The sequence below is a fragment of the Scyliorhinus torazame genome, chromosome 13 (genome assembly GCF_047496885.1).
Source record: "Scyliorhinus torazame isolate Kashiwa2021f chromosome 13, sScyTor2.1, whole genome shotgun sequence".
In the NCBI taxonomy this organism is placed as follows: domain Eukaryota; kingdom Metazoa; phylum Chordata; class Chondrichthyes; order Carcharhiniformes; family Scyliorhinidae; genus Scyliorhinus; species Scyliorhinus torazame.
The window spans coordinates 228,869,944-228,896,355 of record NC_092719.1 but is presented as its reverse complement, the minus strand read 5'-3'; the positions used below and the strand labels follow the sequence as shown (position 1 = coordinate 228,896,355).

General features: G+C 45.9%; 1 protein-coding gene across 2 annotated transcripts in view; it reads left to right on the top strand.

Moving 5' to 3' along the window:
* Nucleotides 1-26,412, top strand: part of stimate (STIM activating enhance) — a 258,679-nt gene that overhangs the window by 44,587 nt on the left and 187,680 nt on the right. For both annotated transcript variants that reach the window (XM_072473154.1, XM_072473155.1), the window contains exons 3-4: nt 1,096-1,191; nt 22,967-23,088. In XM_072473154.1, the coding sequence (XP_072329255.1) occupies nt 1,096-1,191; nt 22,967-23,088 (218 nt within the window). The remainder of the gene's footprint in view (nt 1-1,095; nt 1,192-22,966; nt 23,089-26,412) is intronic.

The window sequence follows — 26,412 nt, the reverse complement described above, 5'->3', positions numbered from 1 at the left end:
TGTGCCTCATTCCAGATGTGTTCACTGTGCCTCACTCCAGATGCGTTCACTGTGCCTCACTCCAGATGCGTTCACTGTGCCTCATTCCAGATGCGTTCACTGTGCCTCACTCCAGATGCGTTCACTGTGCCTCACTCCAGATGCGTTCACTGTGCCTCACTCCAGATGCGTTCACTGTGCCTCACTCCAGATGCGTTCACTGTGCCTCACTCCAGATGCGTTCACTGTGCCTCACTCCAGATGCGTTCACTGTGCCTCACTCCAGATGCGTTCACTGTGCCTCACTCCAGATGGGTTCTCTCCCACTCCTTTCAAATCTCAAGTTTTGCTTTGGATCACACACACATTCAACATTGTCCAAATACTGCAGATGTAACACATCATCTGCGCTGCCATCTTTATTTTGTTTTTATTTAACTAATTTGTTTCAAGTTTAGATCATCACTTGACAATTATCTGTAGTCTTTTATGAAGATTAACTTGTTAATACTATAAATTTAATACATTTAAGATTGCAGTAACGGTTGAGACTACTTTAGGGGGGGGGGGGTCCTTAAAGCTCACCAGTTACATACATTTGCACCTAATTATTGCCTTCAGGTGTTAGCTCTCAGGTCTTGCTGTCTCTGCTTCCCTCTCTTGGACCACTGCAGAACAACACCTCACCCCTCGCTGAGCAAATTCCTAGATTTATGTTCTTTGTCTTGTAAGAATTCTGAACTTTTGCAGTTACTGAAGATCTCCGAGTCACTGCACAGATTTCAGGTCCTTGGTGGGCTGGTGATTCTGCTTCACTGTTTTTAATTACATTGACCCTCAGTCTATTTTCCAAGTGTTAATCGATATTTCACAAATAATAAGCATAAAAGCAAATGACTGCGGATGCTGGAATTTGAAACCAAAAGCGAAAATGCTGGAAAATCTCCAGTCTGGCAGCATCTGTAGGGAGAGAAAAGAGCTAACGTTTCGAGTCCAGATGACGCTTTGTCAAAGCTAAAAGTGGGAGATATTTATACTGTGGGGTGAAGTAATGAAAGATGAGTCATAGCCACTTTGTGGTTTCAGAAATAATAATTGAACTTGTTGCTTTTACAGGTTCTTGGATACTTCCAAGCAAGCAATTGGGATGCTCTTTATTCACTTTGCCAATGTCTATTTGTCTGACCTGACTGAAGAGGATCCGTGCTCACTGTGAGTCATGTCATTTGCACATTACTTATCTGTCATGTTTGCAGTGTTAACATTTTCAAAAGTCTTAAATCTCAATTTTTCATGTTTTCGGTTTAAATGTGTTCATAGGCTCTGCTCATTTTAATCTACCATGAGTTTTAAAATTCATGAATACAGATGGTGACCTTTGTTTCGAGTAGGAACCGGAGCACTTTTCACTAACCATCGCTCACTGCTAATTGTCACTTGCTGCTGCTCAAAGCTTGCCTGTCACCACTGCCCATAGTTCACTTTCACTTTGTCATTCACTGATTGTCATTGATCATTGTCACTTACTGTCACTTGTACAGCGCACATGACATGCCAAGGTGCTTGACAAGGTGTAAATCAAACAAAATTTGAACATTTTCATTGCTCTTGTAGGCAGTGCTTTAAAAGTAGTTATTCCTCCAATCTCACCCACCCAAACTTTAGCCAAAACCTTAAATCTGTTTTCCAAGGACCAAGTACCATTAGCTAATAGGGATAGCTTATCTTTGTCTACCTGTAATAATATTGTACACCTCTATCAAATCTCCTTACTCAAAAGAGGAATACCCAAATTTCTCCAACCTTTTTTATTCTTTCATGGGATGTGGGTGTCACTGGCATCGCCCATCCCTAATTGCCCTTGAGAAGGTGGTAGTGAATTGACTTTATGAACCACTGCAGTCCATGTGGTGTAGGTACACCCACAAAGCTGTTCGGAAAAGAGTGCCAGGATTTTCACCTAGCGATAGTGAAGAAATGGGATGTAGTTCCAAGTCGGGATGATGTGTGGCTTGAAAGGGAACTTGTAATTTTTTAAATTATTCATTCACGGGCTATGAGCACTGTTGGCTGGGCCAGCTGTTATTGCTCAGGACAGACAAAAATGATATAGTGGCAGAGTTGCATCTCTGATTAAAGAGGAAATGAACACAATATTGAGGAAAGGTATCAGTTCTGACGATATGGAATTTGTGTGGGTAGAACACCAAAGAGCAAAAAACATCAGTTTTTAGACCCCCAAACTGGAGTACTGATGTTGGGAATGGCATTAAACAGGAAATTAGAGACGCGTGCAATAAAGGAACATCTGTAATTGTGGATGATTTTAATCTGCATATAGATTGGGCAAATGAAATTTCCACAATACAGTAGAGCAGGAATTCCTGGAGTGTTTACAGAATGATTTTTGGATCAATACATTGAAGAACCAACCAGAGAACAGGCCATCCTAGACTGGGTACTGGGTAATGAGAAAGGGATAATTGGCAATCTAGTTGTGTGAGACCCTTGAGTGAGATGAGCGGCCATAATATAGAATTTTTGATCAAGATGGAGGACGGCACAGTTGATTGAGACTAAGTCGTGAATCTTAATAAAGGAAGCTGCGATGGTATGAGGTGCAAGTTGGCTATGATAGATTGGGCAATGTTACTTAAAGGGATGACAGTGGATAGACAATGGTAAACATTGAAACAGCGCATGGGTGAACTACAACAATTGTTTATTCCTGACTGGCGCAAAAGTAAAATGGGAAAGTTGGCCAAACCACGACTTACAAAGGAAATTAGAGAGAGTATTAGATCCAAGGAAGAGGTGTACAGATTGGCCAGGAAAGCCAACAGACCTGCGGATTGGGAGCAGTTTAAAATTCAGCAAAGGAGGACCAAAGGGATTGATTAAGAGTACGAGAGAAAGCTGGTGGGGAACATAAAAACTAATCGTTTCTATAGGTTTGTGAAGAAAAAAGATTGGTGTACGCAGATGTAGGTCCCTTACAGTCAGAAACAGGAGAATGTATAATGGGGAACAAAGAAATGGCTGACCACCTAAGTACATACTTTGGTTCTGTCTTCACAAAGGAGGACACAAATAATACCAGATATGTTGGGGAACATGGTTTAGTGAGAGGGAAGAACTGAAGGATATCAGTATTGGTAGAAAAATGGTGTTGGGGAAATTGATGGGACTGAAGGCTGATAAATCCCAAGGCCTGATAATCTACACCCCAGAGTACCCAAGAAAGTGGCCCTAGAAATAGTGGATACGTTGGTGGTCATCTTCCAAGGTCTACTGAAACTCCCAACAGTTCCTCCAGATTGGAGGGTAGCTAATGTAACCTCACTATTTAAAAAGGGAGGTAAAGGAATTTTCGTCGGTAGTGAGGAAAATGCTGGCGTCCATTCTAAAAGATTTCATAGCAGAGCACTTGGAAAACAGTGGCAGGATCGGACAGAGTTCACGTTGATTTATGAAAGGGAAATCTTTAAAAAAATATATTTTATTCAGGTATTTATAAAAACAAATAAGAGCAGAAATAAAATTGTACAACATGATAAATAACAACAACCCGACCCCTGCCCCCTGCCCTCCCCCTCTTCCCATCCTGCCTTCCCCATTTTAACCCCCTTATCCATCCCTCACTCTTCCCCTCTGCTGACACCTCAATCCTCCTTAAAGTAAAAACATTTCACCTGAGGAAGGAGCAGCGCTCTGAAAGCTAGTGCTCCTTAAAGTAGTCAATGAATGGCTTCCATCTCCGGTGACCGACCCCCTCAAGCCAAACTTGATCCTCTCCAAACTCAGGAATTCCGGCAGGTCACTCACCCACATCTCCGCTTTCGCAGCTCCGAATCCCTCCACCCAAGCAAAACCTGTCTCCGGGCTATCAAGGAGGCAAAGGCCAAGACATGGGCCTCTCTCACCCCCTGGACTCCCGGGTCTTACGCTACCTCTGGACTCCAGGCCACCTTCACCCCCATTACGTCTGCAACGCCCTGCTTCAGTTTCAGACGTGCCCAAAACATGTGGACATGGTTCGCAGGCCTCCCCGTGTGCCGCCCACACCTAGCCTCAACCCCTCAAAGAACATACTCATCCTGACCACCGTCATGTGCCCCCTCTGGACTACTTTAAACTGGATAAGACTGAGCCTTGTACACGACGAGGACGCTTTCGCCCCCCGCAGATCCTCCTCCCACGTCCTGGCCTCCACCCCTCCCCCACACACAGCTCCTCCTCCCACTTCTGTTTAACATCTCCCGTCAGGGCTCCCTCCTAGTCCACACTTGCAACCGGCGCCCTATACAGCAACAGGACCCAGTCCACAAACCCCTGTCCAAACCCAATCCGTCCCAACACCTCCTACAGATACTCCCACTCCACCGGTCGAAAGCCTTCTCCGCGTCCATCGCCACTACCACCGTCACTTCCTGCCCTTCCGGGGGCATCGTAATCACATTAAGCAGCCTCCTCACATTTGCCAACAACTGTCTCCCTTTCACAAACCCCGTTTGGTCCTCATGTATCGCCCCCAGGACACAGTCCTCAATTCGCAAAGCCAACTCCTTCGCCAACAACTTAGCATCCACATTCAGCAATGATATCGGACTGTACCACCTACATTGTTCCGGGTCCTTATCTTTTTTCAGTATCAGACAGATGGGTACCTACGATAGTGGAGGGGGGAGTGCCCCCCTCTCCCTAGCCTCATTATATGCCCTCACCAGCAATGGCCCCAAACCTTTTGTAAAACTCCAGCGGAAACCCATCCGGACCCGGGGCCTTCCCTGCCTGCATCTCCTCCATGCGCACCATCACCTCCTTCATCCCACCAGGGTCCACCAAACCTTGCAGCAACTCCTCGGCCACCCTAGGAAACTCCAACCCACCCAGGAACCGCCACCCCCCCCCCCCCCCCCCCCCCCACAGCTCCGACTCGTATAACCTCCTATAAAATTCTTCAAACAACCCATTCACCCTCACTGGGTCCAGCACCACCCCTCCCGCCCCCTCTTTCAATCTACCATTCTCCCTCGCCGCCTCCTGTTTCCTAAGCTGGTGGGACAACATCCTGCTCGCCTTCCCCCATCTTCATATATTGCCCCCCTCACCCTCTGCAACTGTTCTACCGCCTTCCCCATGGGTACCAATCCAAACTCCATCTAGAGCCTCTGCCTCTCCCTCAATAGCTCTGCCTCCGGGGCCTCCGAATACCTCCTGTCGATCCTCAGAATCTCTTTCAGCAACCTGGCCACCTCTGCCCGTTCTGCCTTTTCCCTGTGTACCCGAATCAAAATATACTCCCCCTGAACCACCACCTTGAGCGCATCCCACAGCTCCACATGCCCCCGGATGGTGGTCCTCACCCACTCACACACCACCTCATCGCCAACAGCTCCACATCCAACCTCCACTGCGGGCACTGGTCTGAGACCACAATCGCCGAATACGGCGAGTCCACCACCCGCGCCAACAATGCCTTGTCCACCACAAAAAAGTCAATCCGGGAGTAAACTCTGTGCTCATGGGAAAAATACGAAAATCCTTTGCCCTCGGCCTCCCAAAGCTCCACGGGTCCACCCCCCCTCCCCCCAATACACTCCATAAACTCCTTCGCCACTGCCGATCGACTATATCCCTTTCTGGGTGTCACGTGACCCCCCAGGCCCACCCTCGGATGTCCACTGTCATCATTCCGTTTCCAGCGGCGCCACACCAACTGCTCCCTTGTCAGCACCCCCCCCAAACAAAACAAAAACCCCACCCTCCTCTCCTGCAGCAACCACTTGAACACCCCCCACTGTGCTCCCGTTAACTAGCCCGCCCAGCTAGCATAGCCCATGGCCTCCAAACCTCCTACCCACCCGAATCCCCTCCCCCGTCCACACTCCTGCAAGATTTTGATTTTTGATTTTTATGATTTGATTTATTGTCACATGTAGTGAAGTACAGTGAAAAGTATTTTCCTGCGGCCAAGGGAACGTACACAGTACGTACATAGTGGACAAAAAAGAATAATCGACAGAGTACATTGACAGATGGCACATCGGCAAACAGTGATTGGTTACAGTGCGGAACAAGGGGCCAAACAAAGCAAATACATGAGCAAGAGCAGCATAGGGCGTCGTGAATAGTGTTCTGACAGAAGCAAACCGAAAAAAGGTGCACTCGCCCTTGATGCTCCCCAAGCACCCCGCCACTAAGCCCAACAAAACATTTCAAAAGAGGAAAAGGTCTCCAATCACCACCAAAAAGAAACACCTCCTAAGTTCAGTGTCCTCCTTCTGCCAGTCCACTGTCTCTCAGAGACTCCAATCCCTCCTCTGGCGTACCAAAATAGTATTCACGATTCTGGAAAGTCATCCAGAGGCGGGTCGGGTACAGCACTTCAAACTTCATCCCCTTCTAGAAGAGGGCAGCCTTGACCCAGTTAAACACAGGCCTCCAGTTCTGCTCCCAGGTCCTGGTACACCTGCAGCGTGTTCCCTTCCCAAGTGCACTTGTCGTTTGCCTCGCCCACCGAAGAATCTTCTCTTTGTCCAAGAATCGGTGCAGCCGCACGACCACTGCCCTTGGTGGCTCGCCCGCCTGGGGTCTCCACATCAGCGTCCTGGGCGCTCGGTCAACCTCCAGAGGCAGATCAAAGGCCCCATCCACCATTAGCTTTTCTGGAATCTTGCCACATACGTGCCGGCCTCTGCTCCTTCCATTACTTCAGGCACCCCCACGATCTGCACATTTTGCCTTCTGGAGCAGTTCTCCAGATCCTCCACCTTCTCCTTCAGCCTCTTTTGGGTCTCCTTCATCACTCCCATCTCGGCCACCAATGAGGCGAGCTGTTCCTCGTTCTCCGCCACCTCCACTTTCGGGATCGCCTGGCCCTGGGACTCCAGCTCTGCTCCACTGGGTCAGTCCCTGCTTTGAGCAGCTCTACCACCTTGGCTAGATCCTCCAGGGTTCCCTTCTCTGCTGGCTGAACTTCTCATTTAAGAAGTCCACCTGTTGCTCTGTTGCAAACTGGACGGGCAGGACAGGCCCTTTTCCCTCCGCCACCTTGACCTGTGGCGCATGAAGATTCTCCTGCACTACCAGCCCCCTTCATCTTGACCCACTCGAGTTGTGTGGATCCACCCACCAGCCACACCAGAGGAGTTACACTTTCTCCTAGCACTCTTACACCTCTTTCCATCCAAACATCCACCCCTCAGACGGGGAAAAGACTGAAAACATCCACCTTGAGCGGGAGCTAGCAAATGGGCACCCGCTCACTCCATGGCCCCTGCCGGAAATTCTGGAAATAATGCTTGACAAATCAACTGGAATTCTTTGAGATGTGACTAGTAGAGTTGATGAGAGGGAGCCAGTGGATGTGATTTATTTGGACTTTCAGAACGCTTTCGATAAAGCCCTACATAAGAGATTACTGTGTAAAATTAAAGCTCATTAGATTGGGAATAGTGTATTTTGAGATGGATAGAAAACCGGTTAGCAGACAGGAAACAAAGGGTAGGAATAAATGGGTCTTTTTCTGAATGGCAGGCAGTGACTTGTGGGATACTTCAATGATCGGTGCTGGGACCCCAGCTATTTACAATATATATCAATGATTTCGAGGAGGGAATGAAATGTAATATCTCCAAATTTGCAGAAGACACAAAGTTGGGTGGGAGGATGAGCTGTGAGGAGGATGAAGAGATCCTTAAGTATGATTTGAAGAAGCTGAGTCAGTAGGAAAATGCATGGCAGATGCAGTATAATGTGGATAAGTATGAGGTTATCCACTTTGCTAGCAAAAAGTGGAAGGCAGATTATTATCTGAATCGCTATAAATTAGTGGTTAGCACTGTTGCTTCACAGAACCAGGGACCTATGTTCGATTCCCACCTCAGGTGACTGTGTGAAGTTGACACGTTCTCCCCGTGTGTGCGTGGGTTTCCTCCGGGTGCTCCGGTTTCCTCCCACAGATGTGCAGGTTAGGTGGATTGGCCATGCTAAATTGCCCCTCAGTGTCCGGAGATGGGTAACTTTGACTGGGTGACAGGAATAGGGCAGAGGAGTGAGCCTCGTTCACCAGTCGCTGAAGATAAGCGCGCAGGTGCAGCAGGCAGTAAAGAAGGCAAATGGTATGTTGGCCTTTATTGTGAGAGGATTCGAAGTAAAGGACCAGGGATTTCATGCCATACTTACACAGGGCATTGGTGAGGCCACACTTGGAATATTGTGTGTAGTTTTGGTCTCCTTATCTGAGGAAGGATGATCTTGCTTTTGGAGGAGTGCAGTGAAGGATTATATTTGCTAGAGTTAGAAAGAATAAAGGAGGGTCTCAAAGAACAAAGAATAGTACAGTACAGGAACAGGCCCTTCGGCCCTCCAAGTCTGCGCCGATCATGTTGCTTGTCGAAACCAAAACCTTCTGCACTTCCGAAGTCCCTATCCCTCTATTCCCATCCTACTCATGTATTTGTCACTATCGTCCCTGCTTCCACCACCTCCCCTGGCAGTGAGTCCCAGGAACTCACCACCCTCTTGTGTAAAAAAAACTTGCCTCACACATCTCCTCTAAACTTTGCCCCTTGCACCTTAAACCTATGTCCCCGAGTAATTGACTCTTGCACCCTGGGGAAAAAGCTTCTGACTATCCACTCTGTCCATGTCACACATAATTTTGTAAACTTCTGTCAGGTCGCCCCTCAACCTCCATCGTCCAATCAAAAGACAATCCGAGTTTATCCAACTTCTCCTCAAAGCTGGATGGAAATTGTCCCATTGGGCTGACGCAGCATGGGTTCATAAAGGGCAGGTCGTGCCTAACTGATTTAGTGGAATTTTTTGAGGACATGAACAGTGCGGTAGATAACGGGGAGCCAATGGATGTGGTATATCTGGATTTCCAGAAAGCCTTTGACAAGGTGCCACACAAAAGGTTGTTGCAAAAGATAAAGATGCATGGCATTAAGGGGAAAGTAGTAGCATGGATAGAGGATTGGTTATTTAATAGAAAGCAAAGAGTGGGGATTAATGGGTATTTCTCTGGTTGGCAATCAGTAGCTAGTGGTGTCCCTCAGGGATCAGTGTTGGGCCCACAACTGTTCACAATTTACATAGATGATTTGGAGTTGGGGACCAAGGGCAATGTGTCCAAGTTTGCAGACGACACTAAGATGAGTGGTAAAGCAAAAAGTGCAGAGGATACTGGAAGTCTGCAGAGGGATTTGGATAGGCTAAGTGAATGGGCTAGGGTCTGGCAGATGGAATACAATGTTGACAAATGTGAGGTTATCCATTTTGGTAAGAATAACAGCAAAAGGGATTATTATTTAAATGATAAAATATTAAAACATGCTGCTGTGTAGAGAGACCTGGGTGTGCTAGTGCATGAGTCGCAAAAAGTTGGTTTACAGGTGCACAGGTGATTAAGAAGGCAAATGGAATTTTGTCCTTCATTGCTAGAGGGATGGAGTTTAAGACTAGGGAGGTTCTGCTGCAATTGTATAAGGTGTTAGTGAGGCCACACCTGGAGTATTGTGTTCAGTTTTGGTCTCCTTACTTGAGAAAGGACGTACTGGCACTGGAGGGTGTGCAGAGGAGATTCACTAGGTTAATCCCAGAGCTGAAGGGGTTGGATTACGAGGAGAGGTTGAGTAGACTGGGACTGTACTCGTTGGAATTTAGAAGGATGAGGGGGGATCTTATAGAAACATATAAGATTATGAAGGGAATAGATAGGATAGATGCGGGCAGGTTGTTTCCACTGGCGGGTAAAAGCAGAACTAGGGGGCATAGCCTCAAAATAAGGGGAAGTAGATTTAGGACTGAGTTTAGGAGGAACTTCTTCACCCAAAGGGTTGTGAATCTATGGAATTCCTTGCCCAGTGAAGCAGTAGAGGCTCCTTCATTAAATGTTTTTAAGATAAAGATAGATCGTTTTTTGAAGAATAAAGGGATTAAGGGTTATGGTGTTCGGGCCGGAGAGTCCACAAAAGATCAGCCATGACCTCATTGAATGGTGGAGCAGGCTCGAGGGGCCAGATGGCCTACTCCTGCTCCTAGTTCTTATGTTCTAATACCCTCCAGACCAGGCAACACCCTGGTAAACCTCTTCTGTACCCTCTCCAAAGCCTGCACATTCTTCTGGTAGTGTGGCAACCAGAATTATATGCAGCATTCAAAGTGTAGCCTAACTAAGGTTCTGTACAGTTGCAGCATGACTTGTCAATTTTTATACTGAATTTCCTGACTGATGAAGGCAAGCATGCCGTATGCCTTCTTGACTACCGTCTCCACCTGCGTTGCCAGTACCAGTGACCTGCGGACCTGTACACTCAGATCTCTCTGACTGTCAATACGCCGAAGGGTTCTGCCATTTACTGTATACTTCCCACATGTAGTAGACCTCCCAAAATGCATTAACTTACATTTGTCCGGATTAAACTCCATCTGCCATTTCTCTGCCCAAATCTCCAACCGATCTATATCCTGTTGTATCCTCTGACAGTCCTCATAGCTATCCACTATTCCACCAATCTTTGTGTCGTCCGCAAACGTACTCATCAGACCAGTTACATATTGCTTCAAATCATTTATATATATTATAAACAGCAACGGTCACAGCACTGATTCCTGCGGAACATCACTAGTCACAACCCTCCATTCAGAAAAGCACCCTTCCATTGCTACCCTCTGTCTTCTATGACCGAGCCAGTTCTGTATCCATCTTGCCAGCTCACTTCTGATCCTGTGTGACTTCACCTTTTGCACCAGTCTGCTATGAGGGACCTTGTTAACGGCTTTACTGAAGTTCATGCAGACAACATCTACTGCCCTACCCTCATCAATCATCTTCAGCTCTTCCTCAAAAAACTAGATCAAGTTCGTGAGACACAACCTCCCCTTCACAAAACCATGCTGCCTCTCGCTAATAAGTCCATTTGTTTCCAAATGGGAGTAAATCCGGTCTCGACAAATCCTCAAATAATTTCTGTACCACTGACATAATGCTCACCGGCCTGTAATTTCCTGGATTATCCTTGCTACAGTTCTTATACAAAGGAACAACATTGACTATTCTCCAAACCTCTGGGACTTCACCTGAGCCAGTGAGGACACAAAGATTTTGGTCAAAGCCCTAACAATTTCCTCCCCTGCCTCCCTTAGTAGATCCCATCAGGCCCTGGGGACTTATTGACCTGAATGTTTTCAAGATGCCCAACACCTCTTTTTGATATCGACATGACCCAGACTCATCATCCACCAAGTCCTTCTCTTTGGTGAATACTGATGTAAAGTACTCATTTAGTACCTTGTTCATTTCCTATGGCTCCACAGATAGAATCCCTCCCTGGTCCTTGAGTGGGCCAACCCTTTCCCTGGCTAGCCTCTTGCTCTTTATATTCGTATAAAAAGCCTTCGGGTTTTCTTTAATCCTGTTTGCCAAGGTTCTTTTGTGACGCCTTTTAGTCCTCCTGACTTCTTGACTCCTTGCTTAAGTTCCTTCCTACTTACTTTATATTCCTCAAGGACTTTGTCTGTTCCCAGCCCTTATGAATGCTTCAATTTTCTTTTTGAATAGGCTCACAATATGCCTTGTTATCCAAAGTTCCCGAAACTTGCCATACTTACCCTTCATTGTCACTGGAACATGCCGGGCCTGAATTCTTATAAACTGACGTTTTAAAAAAACTCCGACATGTCAAATATTGATTTACCCTCAAACAGCCTCCCCCAATCTAAATTCTTCAGTTCCTGTCCAATATTGTTATAATTAGACTTCCCCCAATTTAGCACCTTCACCCGAGGAATACTCTTATCCTAATCCATAAGTACCTTAAAACTTACTAAATTATGGTCACTATTTCCAAAATGCTTCCTTACTGAAACTTCGACCACCTGGCCGGGCTTATTCCCCAATACCAGGTCCAGTACAGCCCCTTCCTTAGTTGGACTATCTACATCTTGTTTCAAGGAGCCCTCCTTACAAACTCTGCCCCAGCCACACCCCAACACTTAGTGAGACCCAGTCAATATAGGGAAAGTTAAAATCACCCATCACAACAACCCTTTGCTTTTACACCTTTCCAAAATTGGTCTGCATATCTACATAGAACATAGAACGATACAGTGCAGTACAGGCCCTTCGGCCCACGATGTTGCACCGACATGGGAAGTCAAAAAAACAAAAGCCATCTAACCTACACTATACCATTATCATCCATATGCTTATCCAATAAACTTTTAAATGCCCTCAATGTTGGCGAGTTCACTACTGTTGCAGGTAGGGCATTCCACGGCCTCACCACTCTTTGCGTAAAGAACCTACCTCTGACCTCTGTCCTATATCTATTACCTCTCAGTTTAAGGCTATGTCCCCTCGTGCTAGCCATTTCCATCTGCGGGAGAAGGCTCTCACTGTCCACCCTATCTAACCCCCTGATCATTTTGTATGCCTCTATTAAGTCTCCTCTTAACCTTCTTCTCTCTAACGAAAACAACCTCAAGTCCATCAGCCTTTCCTCATAAGATTTTCCCTCCATACCAGGCAACATCCTGGTAAATCTCCTCTGCACCCGTTCCAAAGCTTCCTATAATGAGGTGACCAGAACTGTACGCAATACTCCAAATGCGGCCGTACCAGAGTTTTGTACAGCTGCAACATGACCTCATGACTCCGGAACTCAATCCCTCTACCAATAAAGGCCAATACTCCATAGGCCTTCTTCACAACCCTATCAACCTGGGTGGCAACTTTCAGGGATCTATGTACATGGACACCGAGATCCCTCTACTCATCCACACTTCCAAGAATTTTACCATTAGCCAAATATTCCGCATTCCTGTTATTCCTTCCAAAGTGAATCACCTCACACTTCTCTACATTAAACTCCATTTGCCACCTCTCAGCCCAGCTCTGCAGCTTATCTATGTCCCTCTGTAACCTGCAACATCCTTCCGCACTGTCGACAACACCACCGACTTTAGTGTTGTCTGCAAATTTACTCACCCACCCTTCTGCTCCCTCCTCTAGGTCATTTATAAAAATGACAAACAGCAACGACCCCAGAGCAGATCCTTGTGGTACGCCACTTGTAACTGAACTCCATTCTGAACATTTCCCATCAACCACCACCCTCTGTCTTCTTTCAGCTAGCCAATTTCTGATCCACATCTCTAAATCACCCTCAATCCCCAGCCTCCCTATTTTCTGCAATAGCCTACCGTGGGGAACCTTATCAAACGCTTTACTGAAATCCATATACACCACATCAACTGCTCTACCCTCGTCTACCTGTTCAGTCACCTTCTCAAAGAACTCGATAAGGTTTGTGAGGCATGACCTACCCTTCACAAAGCCATGCTGACTATCCCTAATCATATTATTCCTATCTAGATGATTAGAAATCTTGTCTCTTATAATCCCCTCCAAGTCTTTACCCACAACAGACGTGAGGCTCACCGGTCTATAGTTGCCGGGGTTGTCTCTAGTCCCCTTCTTGAACAAAGGAACCACATTTGCTATCCTCCAGTCCTCTGGCACTATTCCTGTAGCCAATGATGACATAAAAATCAAAGCCAAAGGTCCAGCAATTTCTTCCCTGGCTTCCCAGAGAATCCTAGGATAAATCCCATCGGGCCCCGGGGACTTATCTATTTTCAGCCTGTCCAGAATTGCCAACACCTCTTCCCTACGTACCTCAATGCCATCTATTCTATTAGCCTGGGGCTCAGCATTCTCCTCCACAACATTCTCTTTTTCCTGAGTGAATACTGACGAAAAATATTCATTTAGTATCTCGCCTATCTCTTCAGACTCCACACACAACTTCCCATCCCTGTCCTTGACTGGCCCTACTCTTACCCTAGTCATTCGCTTATTCCTGACATACCTATAGAAAGCTTTTGGGTTTTCCTTGATCCTACCTGCCAGATACTTCTCATGTCCCCTCCTTGCTCGGATTAGCTCTCTCTTTAGATCCTTCCTCGCTATCTTGTAACTATCAAGCGCCCCAACTGAAACTTCACACCTCATCTTCACATAGGCCTCCTTCTTCCTCTTAACAAAAGATTCCACTTCTTTGGTAAACCACGGTTCCCTCGCTCGACACCTTCCTCCCTGCCTGACCGGTACATACTTATCAAGAACACGCAGTAGCTGTTCCTTGAACAAGCTCCACATATCCAGTGTGCCCAACACTTGCAGCCTACTTCTCCAACCTACCCCTCCCAAGTCATGTCTAATGGCATCATAATTGCCCTTCCCCCAGCTATAGCTCTTGCCCTGCGGGGTATACTTATCCCTTTCCATCACTAACGTAAACGTCACCGAATTGTGGTCACTGTCCCCAAAGTGCTCACCTACCTCCAAATCTAACACCTGGCCTGGTTCATTACCCAAAACCAAATCCAATGTGGCCTCGCCTCTTATTGGCCTGTCAACATATTGTTTCAGGAAACCCTCCTGCACACATTGTACAAAAAACAACCCATCTAATGTACTCGAACTATATCTTTTCCAGTCAATATTTGGAAAGTTAAAGTCTCCCATAATAACTACCCTGTTACTTTCGCTCTTATCCAGAATCATCTTCACCATCCTTTCCTCTACATCCCTAGAACTATTTGGAGGCCTATAGAAAACTCCCAACAGGGTGACCTCTCCTTTCCTGTTTCTAACCTCAGCCCATACTACCTCGGAAGAAGAGTCCCCATCTAGCATCCTCTCCGCCACCGTAATACTGTTCTTGACTAGCAGCGCCACACCTCCCCCTCTTTTGCCTTCTTCTCTGAGCTTACTAAAACACCAAAACCCCGGAACCTGCAACAACCATTCCTGTCCCTGCTCTATTCATGTCTCCGAAATGGCCACAACATCGAAGTCCCAGGTACCAACCCATGCTGCCAGTTCCCCTACCTTATTTCGTATACTCCTGGCATTGAAGTAGACACACTTCAAACCACCTACCTGAACACTGGCCCCCTCCTGCGAAGTCAAATCTGAGCTCCTGACCTTTATACTCTCAATCTCCCGGACCCTAAAACTACAATCCAGGTTCCTATGCCCCTGCTGCATTAGTTTAACCCCCCACAAAGAGCACTAACAAATCCCCCCATCAAATCAGTCGTTTAGGAGTCTGGTACCAGTGGGGAAGAAGCTGTTTTGAGTCTGTTCGTGCGTGTTCTCAGACTTTTGTATCTCCTGCCCGATGGAAGAAGTTGGAAGAGTGAGTAAGCCGGGTGGGAGGGGTCTTTGATTATGCTGCCCGCTTTCCCAAGGCAGCGGGAGTTGCAGATGGAGTTAATGGATGGGAGGTGGGTTTGTGAGATGGACTGGGCTGTGTTCACGACTCTCTGAAGTTATATTAAACCCCCAACACTGATTGCACCCTTCCTATTCCTGAGCTCTACCCATTTTGCCTCGCTATATGAGCTCTCCCAGGTGTCCTCCCGCAGTACAGCTGTGATATTCTCTTTAACCAGTTGTGAAACTCCCCCACCCCTTTTACATCCCCCTCTATCCCGCCTGAAGCATCTAATTCCTGGAACGTTTAGCTGCCAATTCCTGTCCTTCTTTCAACCACGTATCTGTAATGGCAACAACATCATAGTTCCAAACTCTTAAGTTCATCTGCCTTAACAATACTTCTCGCATTGAAACAAATGCACTTCAGACCACCAGTCCCGCTGTGTTCAGCAACGTCTCCCTGCCTGCTCTTCCTCTGAGTCTTACTGGCCCTATTCTCTAGCTCTCCCACAGTTGTTTCACCTTCTAACCACCTGCTCTGCTTCCCTCCACACTAGTTTAAATCCTCCCCAGTGACACGAGCAAACCTCATGGCCGTCTAGAAACCTAGACAATTCTGACATGACTTGACAGGGTAAATGCAGGAGGGATGTTTCCAGTGGCAGGGGAGTCCAGAAATGGGGTGCTCAGTCTAAGGATATGGGGTAAACCATTTAGGACTGAGATGAGGAGAAATTTCTTCACCCAGAGAACAGTAAGGCTGCGGAATTCACTGCCACAGGGAGCAGTTGAGGCCAAAACCTGTATGATTTCAAGAGAGAGCTAAAGGGATCAAAGGATATGGGGGGAAAGTGGGAACAGGCTATTGAGTTACAAGATCAGCCATGATCATATGGCTGCCCATATTTGGGCAGCACGGTAGCATTGTGGATAGCACAATTGCTTCACAACTCCAGGGCCCCGTGTTCGAATCCCGGCTTGGGTCACTGTCTGTGCGGAGTCTGCATATTCTCCCCGTGTGTGCGTGGGTTTCCTCCGGGTGCTCCGGTTTCCTCCCACAGTCCAAAGATGTGCGGGTTAGATGGATTGGCCATGATAAATTGCCCTTAGTGTCCAAAATTGCACTTAGTGGTGGGTGGGGTTACTGGGTTATGGGGATAGGGTGGAGGTGTGGACCTTGGGTAGGGTGCTCTTTCCAAGAGCCGGTGCAGACTCGATGGGCCAAATGGCCTCCTGCACTGTAAATTCTATCTATCGATCTATCTATATTGAATGGTGGAGCAGGCTCGAAGGGCTAAATGGCCAACTCCTGCCTCTAGTTTCTATGTTTCCCTAATTGAACCGAGTGGCTTTTTATAGGCCATTTCAGAGGGCATTTAAGAGTCAACTACCAGCTTCCCGTACCAGCCTTCCCGAACAGGCGCCGGAATGTGGAGACTAGGGGCTTTTCACAGTAACTTCATTTGAAGCCAACTTGTGACAATAAGCGACTTTCATTTTTCATTTTTCATTTTTTCATTCACTATATTGCTATAGATCTGGAGTCACTGAACAGGTGAAAACTGCAGGTTTCCTTCCCCAGTGAACCAAATGGGTATTTATGACAATCGACAATGGTTTCATAGTCATAGAATCATAGCATTACTACAGTGTACCATTTGGCCCATCGAATCTGCACCAACCCTCCGAAAGAGCACCCTACCTAGCACCGCGCCCTCACCCTATCCCAGTAACCCCATCTAACACATTGGCTACTAAGGGGCAAATTAACATGGCCACTCCACCTAACCTGCACATCTTTGGACTGTGGGAGGGAACTGGGGCACCCGGAGGAAACCCACGCAGACACGGGGAGAACGTGCAAACTCCACACAGACAGTCACCGGAGGCCGGAATTGAACCTGGGATGCTGGAGCTGTGAGGCAGCAGCGCTAACCACGGTGCCACCCCATTTTATTTCCAAACTCTTAATGATTTCAAACTTCACCACATATGGAATTAACCTGGGACCTGGATTGCAAGTCCAATGTCAAAACCACTACGTCACCTCCCTTGCAGGTGATAGTGTTTCCAAGTCTGCTGCCCTGGTTCTTTGATGTGGAGATGCCGGTGTTGGACTGCGGTGGGCACAGTAAGAAGTCTTACAACACCAGGTTAAAGCTCAACAGGTTTATATGGAATCTTGCAATCATCTTGCATCATTGGCTTTGTCTTTATATGCTGTGTTTGTGTAACCTACCTCTTCATTCACCTGATGAAGGAGCTGCGTTCCATAAACTAGTGATTCCAAATAAACCTGTTGGACTTTGTTGTAAGACTTCTTGCTGGTTCTTTGAGGTGATAGAGAAGGTGTGGGTTTAGAAGGATGCTTGTGAGTTGCCTCAGTGCATCAATACACACTGCTTTGAGTATTAGTTGGCTGAATTGAGGCGGTGCAGTTTTGCTTTAAGTTAGAGATTGGTTGTTTATTTATAATCACACCATCAGACCATTTTGGGTTGCGAAGCAGAGTAACGATATATTACCAAAGAATAATATAACATAGTACCAGGTGATTGGCTACATAAACTAGCTAGCGTAAATGAGTAAGATTAGAAAAAGAAAAAACTAAGAAGTTATTCAACTTACGAAGCACCAACCTGAGACTGCAGAACTTCGACGAATCCAGGGTCGATGGATAAAGCTCAAGCTCCTCGACCTAACCTAAATGTAAACTGACTGTTGTTCAAACAGCAATTCCAAATGTATTTAGAGGCTTCCGATTTGAATAATGCTACCGATGCTTGTAAAATTGCTCTTCCATTAACTATGGCGGGTCCATCTGCCATTGAGATCTATAATTCTTTTCAGTACACGGCAGATCAAGATAAAACAAAATTTGATGTAATTCTTGCAAAATTTGAGAACCATCGTATAATCCAAACTAATGAAACGTTTGAGTGTTTTATTTTTTTTTAATAAACATTTTATTAAGGTATTTTTGGTTTTACAACAACAAAATAAACAATGTACATGAATCGTTAAACATAGTGCAAAAGCCTGCTTTCCTCCCTTACAGGTCCCACCTTTATTAACCCCCTACTCTAAGCTAAACTAACCCCCACCTCTTCTGCTGACGATTAATTTTCCGCAAAGAAGTCGACGAACGGTTGCCACCTCCGGGCGAACCCTAACCGTGACCCTCTCAAGTCGAACTTGATTTTCTCCCAACAGAGAAAGCTAGCCATGTTCGATTTGAGCATTTTATATTTAACAAGAGATTGCAAAACAAGGGTGAATTGATTAACTGCTTTGTTACTGATCTGAGACTGCTAGCACAATCCTGTAACTTCTCCGCACTGAATGATTCCATGATAAGAGACCAAATTGTCTTTGGCACAAATGATGAAAAACTGAGAGAAAGATTACTTGGGCAAAAGGATCTAACTCTAGAAATCGAAATTGAAATGTGTTGTGTCCATCAGCAATCGAAAAATCGAAACCAAGAGTATTATCTCCGTGAAAAGGGTACGAACATTCACCACGAGGTAGAGTGTGTTAAGGCGGTGTTGCAGATGAGGCAGATGCACGTTTCGGATGGCAGCCATCTTGTACACGTGCATTCTAACCCTGCACCTGTGCACTTCGTCAAAAGATGCGAGACGGACGAAAGCCGATCTGCGCGAAGAAGTATCGTGCGTGATGATGTCAACGTCATGACGTGTTCAAGGTGTAGAACCTCCCACTTTCAAAAAAAATTGCCCTGCCAAAGGAAAACAATGCTCACAATGTGACAAATTAAACCATTTTGCTGCTCAGTGCAGATCATCACTCGCATTTAAATCTGCAAAACCCAATACAAGATAGATTAATGTACAAAGTGTTGAATCTAAGGAAGAAGATTTTGAACAGAATTTTTCAACAGACACAGATGTCCACTCTCTGGAAAACACTTTCTTTATAGGAATCATAAGCGAAATTTGATAACACCACTGAAGTAACATCGCCGCTTAAATTATCCTCTGAGGAGAATTCCTGCTCCACTCACAGAAAGATTAACACGTGAATTAGAAAGGCTACAACAACAAGGAATAATTTCAAGAGTCACTGAACCGACTGATTGGGTCAGTTCGATAGTTTGCGTGAAGAAACCTTCAGGTGATCTATGGTATGTATAGACCCCAAGGATCTCAACAAGAACATCATGAGGGAACACTATCCCATTCCAAAATGAGAGGAGTTCATGAGTGAGATGGCTAATGCACGCATCTTCACCAAATTAGATGCATCGCAAGGTTTCTGGAAAATGCAATTGGATGACATAAGCAGAAAGCTCTGCACCTTCAACACACCTTTTGGCAGATTTTGCTTTAACAAAATGCTTTTCAGAATAATCTGCATCTGAAATCTTCCACCGCATTATGGAACAGATGACTGAGGGCATAGAAGGTGTTTGTGTCAACCTCAACGACATTATCATATGGCCATAAACAAAGGAAGAACATGAAAATGAAATGAAAATCGCTTATTGTCACAAGTAGGCTTCAAATGAAGTTACTGTAAAAGCCCCTAGTCGCCACATTCCGACGCCTGTTCAGGGAGGCCGGTACGGGAATTGAACCTGCGCTGCAGACAAAAAGAATAACTTGATTTAAAAGCACAACTAACAGCTGCACCTCTTCTTTTCGATCTGACCAGAGAGATGAAAATTTTGACTGATGCGAGTCAGGACGGAATAGGGGCAGTACTGAAATGAAATGAAAATCGCTTATTGTCACAAGTAGGCTTCAATGAAGTTAATGTGAAAAGCCCCTAGTCGCCACATTCCGGCGCCTTTTCGGGGAAGCTGGTACGGGAATTGAACCGTGCTGCTGGCCTGCCTTGGTCTGCTTTAAAAGCCAGGGGTTTAGCCGAGTGTGCTAAACCAGCCCCGAGTGTGCTAAACCAGCCCCTGTTGCAACAAGATGGTAGCTTGTCTTGGGTCCCTGTGGCATATGCATCCAGAACGATGACACCAACAGAGCATCGATATGCTCAGATTGAAAAAGAGTGACTTGGACTTCTCACCAGCATATTGAAGTTCCATGATTATGTCTATGGACTCCCCACTTTCACCGTAGAAATGGATCACAGACCGCTGGTGCATATAATACAGAAAAATCTCAACGACATACTCCGCGACTCCAGAGAATTTTGATGAAACTCAGCAGATACGACTTCAACCTCATCTATACACCTGGAAAAGACCTGATAATAACAGATGCATTATCATGCTCTATCACTTCAGAAAGTGAACCTTTTGAGTTCATACAGCCTGTTGAATCTCAAGCAGAGCTGTGTGCAGAAAATCTTCCTGCCTCGGATGAAAAGATCAACCTCGTCCAAGAAGAGACAAAGAAGGATGCAATGCTGCAATGCGTCATACACCATATCAACAATGGGTGGCCGAAAGGGCATTGTCCTCAATTTAGAAATGTTCAAGTAGATTTGACAATCGTGGATGGATCGACTGGACTGGATCGTCATACCACTGACTCTCCGACCAATGATTCTCAACCAAATTCATGAAGGTCACCTCAGTATTGAAAAGTGCAAGCGAAGGGCTAGACGAACAGTATACTGGCCAGGTATTAATCGGGACATCACTGATATGGTACTTGGATGTGAGACATGTCTGAAGCTTCAGCCTCCGCAATGCAAGGAGAAACGAGAGCAACATGCGTTAGAAACATCCCCTTGGGCCAAAGTTGGTACAGACCTATTTTACTGCAATGGTCATTATGTTTTGATAATCAACCATTACTCGAATTATCCAGAGGTCATGAAGTTACCTGATCTAACAAACAAATCTGCCATCAAAGCAAGTAAAGAAACTTTTGCAAGATATGGAATACCTATCACTGTCATAGAACATAGAACATAGAACAATACAGCGCAGTACAGGCCCTTCGGCCCACGATGTTGCACCGAAACAAAAGCCATCCAACCTACGCTATGCCATTATCATCCATATGTTTATCCAATAAACTTTTAAATGCCCTCAATGTTGGCGAGTTCACCACTGTAGCAGGTAGGGCATTCCACGGCCTCACTACTCTTTGCGTAAAGAACCTACCTCTGACCTCTGTCCTATATCTATTACCCCTCAGTTTAAAGTTATGTCCCCTCGTGCCAGCCATATCCATCCGCGGGAGAAGGCTCTCACTGTCCACCCTATCCAACCCCCTGATCATTTTGTATGCCTCTATTAAGTCTCCTCTTAACCTTCTTCTCTCCAACGAAAACAACCTCAAGTCCAATGATGTGGAGATGCCGGCGTTGGACTGGGGTGAGCACAGTAAGAAGTCTTACAACACCAGGTTAAAGTCCAACAGGTTTTTTTCGAATCACTAGCTTTCGGAGTACAGAGGAAGGAGCAGTGCTTTGAAAGTTAGTGATTCGAAACAAACCTGTTGGACTTTAACCTGGTGTTGTAAGACTTCTTACTGTACCACTGTCATGTCAGACAATGGACTGTGTTTCAACAGCAATGACTGGGCCAAGTTTTCACGACTTTACAACTTTACACATATAACGTCAAGTCCACATTACCCACAGTCGAACGGGAAAGTAGAAAAAGGAGTTCATATAATTAAACAACTTATAAACAAAGCTTTGGATTCTTCGTCAGACATCAATCTTGCGCTACTTTCCTACAGAACGACTCCTCTTTCAATTGGACTATCACCGGCACAAATGCTAATGAAACAGATTTGAGAACAACATTACCATCAATACCTCTTCTAAATCCAGATCATCTGCCAGTGAAACAGCAGTGTGAATGACCGAGAATGTACTACGATCAGCATACAACCGATCTGGATTCATTGCTTCCAGATGATACCGTCAGGATCAAGATACCTGATGGAGGTTGGTCTGCTCCTGCCAGAGTCATCACACAACCAGCACCACATTCTTGCAGAATTCAGACAGCTGAAGGAAAAATACTTCGAAGAAATAGTCGAGCACTTCAAAAAATTAAGCTAAACACAAAAATCTTTCAGACTTACAACTTCATGAGAGTATATTTCACGATGCTCTAATCAACACTCAAGTTTGTGATGACACACAAAGAACTGTAAAAACTTCAACGTCACCTCCTCGTGAATTAAGGAGATCCACGAGAAGAAGAAGAAAATCTAATAGACTGAATTTGTAAATAATTTATAGTGAACTTTGTAAGCATTACTCATTTTACTATGTGCAAAGATATACATGTTTTATTATAATATTCTACATTTTTCCTCTTGTCACACATCCGAAAGAAATGTTAAAAAAAGGGGGATGTAATGATATGTGTATATATATGATAAGTAAAGAGTTAATTATTACATCTGTGTAACACAACCACAAGAGGGCATCACTGGTTCCCATTATAAATATAAGAACTCTGGGGATCTTGGGTACTTCTAACCAGGAGATTCTAGACAGTAGAGTGTAAGAGAGATAGATCACAGCATAGTTCAGAATAGATAGAGGCAGCACATGTAGTTTAAATTAGTTATTGCTTAAATATAGATAACTTGATTACTACTTATAGTTCTGTGGAGTGTGCAGACTCAATATTAATTAATCGTTATTCAATAAATCAGTTTTGCTTCAAGTTAGAGATTGGTGGTTTATTTATAATCACACCATCAGACCATTCTGGATTGCGATGCAAAGAGTAACGATATATTACCAAAGAGTAATATAATACACTTCACAATTGACATTTTTTTTTCGCTGTTTCAGGTATCTGGTTAATTTCCTGCTGGATGCCACTCTGGGAATGCTTCTGATTTACGCTGGAGTGCGAATTGTGGGTGTCCTTGTGGAATGGCGACATTGGGAGTCTCTTCGTTTTGGCGAGTATGGTGAGGCAACATTAATTCCTTTTAATTAATCGCTCAGTGATTGTGTTCAAAGCATCACATTATTAAATATCATTGGTCTAAATATTTTTTTAAAATATTTTTATTCACCATATTTTCATCATTTTCGGCATACATAAAAAAGAAAACAACAGCAGAACAACCCCAACAGCATAAAACCTAAACCTAGACTCATAAAATAGATGTGGAGATGCCGGCGTTGGACTGGGGTGAGCACAGTAAGAAGTCTTACAACACCAGGTTAAAGTCCAACAGGTTTGTTTCGATGTCACTAGCTTTCGGAGAGCTGCTCCTTCCTCGGGTGAATTAAGAGGTATGTTCCAGAAACATATATATAGACAGATTCAAAGATGCCAGACAATGCTTGGAATGCGAGCATTAGCAGGTGATTAAATCTTTACAGATCCATAGATGGGGTAACCCCAGGTTAAAGAGGTGTGAATTGTGTCAAGCCAGGACAGTTGGTAGGATTTCGCAGGCCAGATGGTGGGGGATGAATGTAATGCGACATGAATCCCAGGTCCCGGTCGAGGCCGCACTCATGTGTGCGGAACTTGGCTATAAGCTTCTGCTCGGCGATTCTGCGTTGTTGCGCGTCTGTAAAGATTTAATCACCTGCTAATGGTCGCATTCCAAGCATTGTCTGGCATCTTTGAATCTGTCTATATATGTGTTTCTGGAACATACCTCTTCATTCACCTGAGGAAGGAGCAGTGCTCCGAAAGCTAGTGACATCGAAACAAACCTGTTGGACTTTAACCTGGTGTTGTAAGACTTCTTACTGTGCTCATAAAATAGAGACAGACACAAACAACGTAATTCCTACCCCCCCCCCCCCCCCCACCCCTCCAACCTTAGCATTCAACGGCAACCGACTCCTGAAAGTGCATAATAAACAAACTTAACGTTGGCGGGGAGGGTCCAAGTGGTTAAAATCAATATTATGCCGAGGGTCTTGTTTATCTTTCAGGTTCTCCAGATCTTTATACCAAAGGCCTTTTTTCGGAAAGTGGACACAATCATCCCTGACTTTGTATGGGTGGGGAAGATGCTGAGGGTGGGGAAGGACCCTGCTGCAGAGGCAGCAGGGGGGGGGTTGGCGTTGCCAAACTTGCTTCATTATTATTGGCCGGCGAATGTGGACAAGGTGCGACGGTGGTGGGAAGGAGAAGGGGTAGAGTGGGTTAGGATGGAGGAGTAATCTTGTAAGGGGTCTAGTTTGAGGGTGATGGTGACGGCAGCATTGCCAATGGCTCCGAGTAGGTATTCGGGGAACCCAGTGGTAATAATAATAATTGGACTGGTGCAGTCCACGGTGAAGATATTGAATCAGCTGTGGAGGCATTTTAGGGTGGAAAGGATGTCGGTGCTAACGCCGCCGTGCGAGAATCATGGGTTTGAGCCTAGGTCCCCCGCAGACCTCCTATCCACCTCGGGCATTTCCTCTATCAATTTTTGGCATTCCTCTCTCTCGTCCTTGTCCACCTTAGCCTGAAACGAGATCACCTCCCCCCTTACTACTGCCTTCCAAGCCTCCCAACCCACCGACTGTGAAACTTCCCCAGTGCAATTAAACCCCACATATTCTTCAATCACATTCCCAATCTTTCCGCAAAAACTCCAGTCGCCTAACAATCCATTCTCCACCCCGGCCTCTGAGTCACCCCCTTCTCCAGAACCACATCCACCCAATGCAACACATGTTCCAAAATCAATATCGTTGCATACTCCGATGCTCTGACCCCGGCCAATAATGCCTTCCCCACCATGAAAAAGTCTATTCTCGAGTACGTTTTATGGACCGGGGGCAAAAAATGGACTCGGGTGCAGGAACCTCCATGGGTCCACTCCTCCCAACTCTCTCATGAACCCAACCAGCGCGTTGCCCCTCCCGTGGTTGTCCAAATCCGGAATAGCCCCCAGCACCCTCTTCACAAACCCTGCATCATCACAGTTGGGGCTATATGCGCTCACCGGTGCCACCAACCTCCCCCTCTAATGCCCCTATCACAATCACGTATCTGCCCCCTGGCCCGCCACCATCTTCTCCATCTGAAACCTCACCCTCTCGCCTACCAGCACCGCCAACCCCCCAGCCCTGCTATCGAACAGAGAGTGGGAAACCTGGCTCACCCAACCCTCCCTGAACTTCACCTGATCTTTCACCCTCAGATAGGTGTCCTGCATTCTTTAAATGTACAAATACCCTCGACCTTGTTCCCTGTTGATTATTCTTGTGTCTACTATGTACGTACTGTGTACGTTCCTCGGCCGCAGAAAAAAACTTTTCACTGTACTTTGGTACATGTGACAATAAACCAAATCAATAATGAAGACCTCTTCACCGGTTCCCCATAGCCCCCTCACGTTCCATGTTATTATTCTGACTGGGGATCCCTCAGCCCCCCTCCCCCCACCTCCTATCTGTCGTCATCATAACTTGTGGAGGCTCCTGCCCAGGTCCCCCCTCCTCCCAATTCCCTCCCCATGACCCAATCCCTGAGAAACAAAGATTCTCAAACATAACCACCGTGCCCCAGAAAAAAACAGCATTATCCCAAAGCCTAATAATCTCACAAGACAAATTGGCTTGGGCCTGACCGACCGATGAGCACGGTCCAGCTTGTGCCGGGAGGGTTCTACCCCCCCCCCCCCCCAACAACTCCGACAACTTCTTCACAAAGTACTCAGTTGGCATTGGGCCCTCCATCCCCTCCGGCAAACCCATAATTCTCAACTTCTGCCACCTCGACCTGTTCTCCATGTCCTCCACCTTGACTCTCAGTCCTCTGTTGGTCTCCACCACCCTCCGCAGCTCTCAAACTTTCCAGCCATCACCTTGGTCAAGTCTCTCGAATGAAGGGCATGCCCCACCCAGTGACCCAGCCTCCCCCATCTTTCCTGCTGCCAGGCTGACCCGTTCACTCGATGCCGCAGCTCTGCTCGTCCCCTTCCAGTGTTTTTTTTCTGGGTTTTCTACATTCCCCTCCTTCCCTATGTTTTCCTGAAATCTTATCCAGAAATTGCCCCTGGAACCGGGCATTAAACTCTAATAACCAGAGCGTTGAGCAGGAATCACCCCACATGCGACTTCCACCTACATGTCACCACCGGAAGTCTAAATACAACTGATGAATATACCTACCAGAGTTTGTGATGGTGCTTGGAGTAAAGTGCTGAACAGATTCTGCCTAATTTCAAAGAACGGCTGTGTGCTGAAATACAAAAGGACTGACTTAAACCAGCAGTAAGATGGAATACTTGATTGGAAGGATGCAGCTGAAGCAACATCAATACCATCCCATA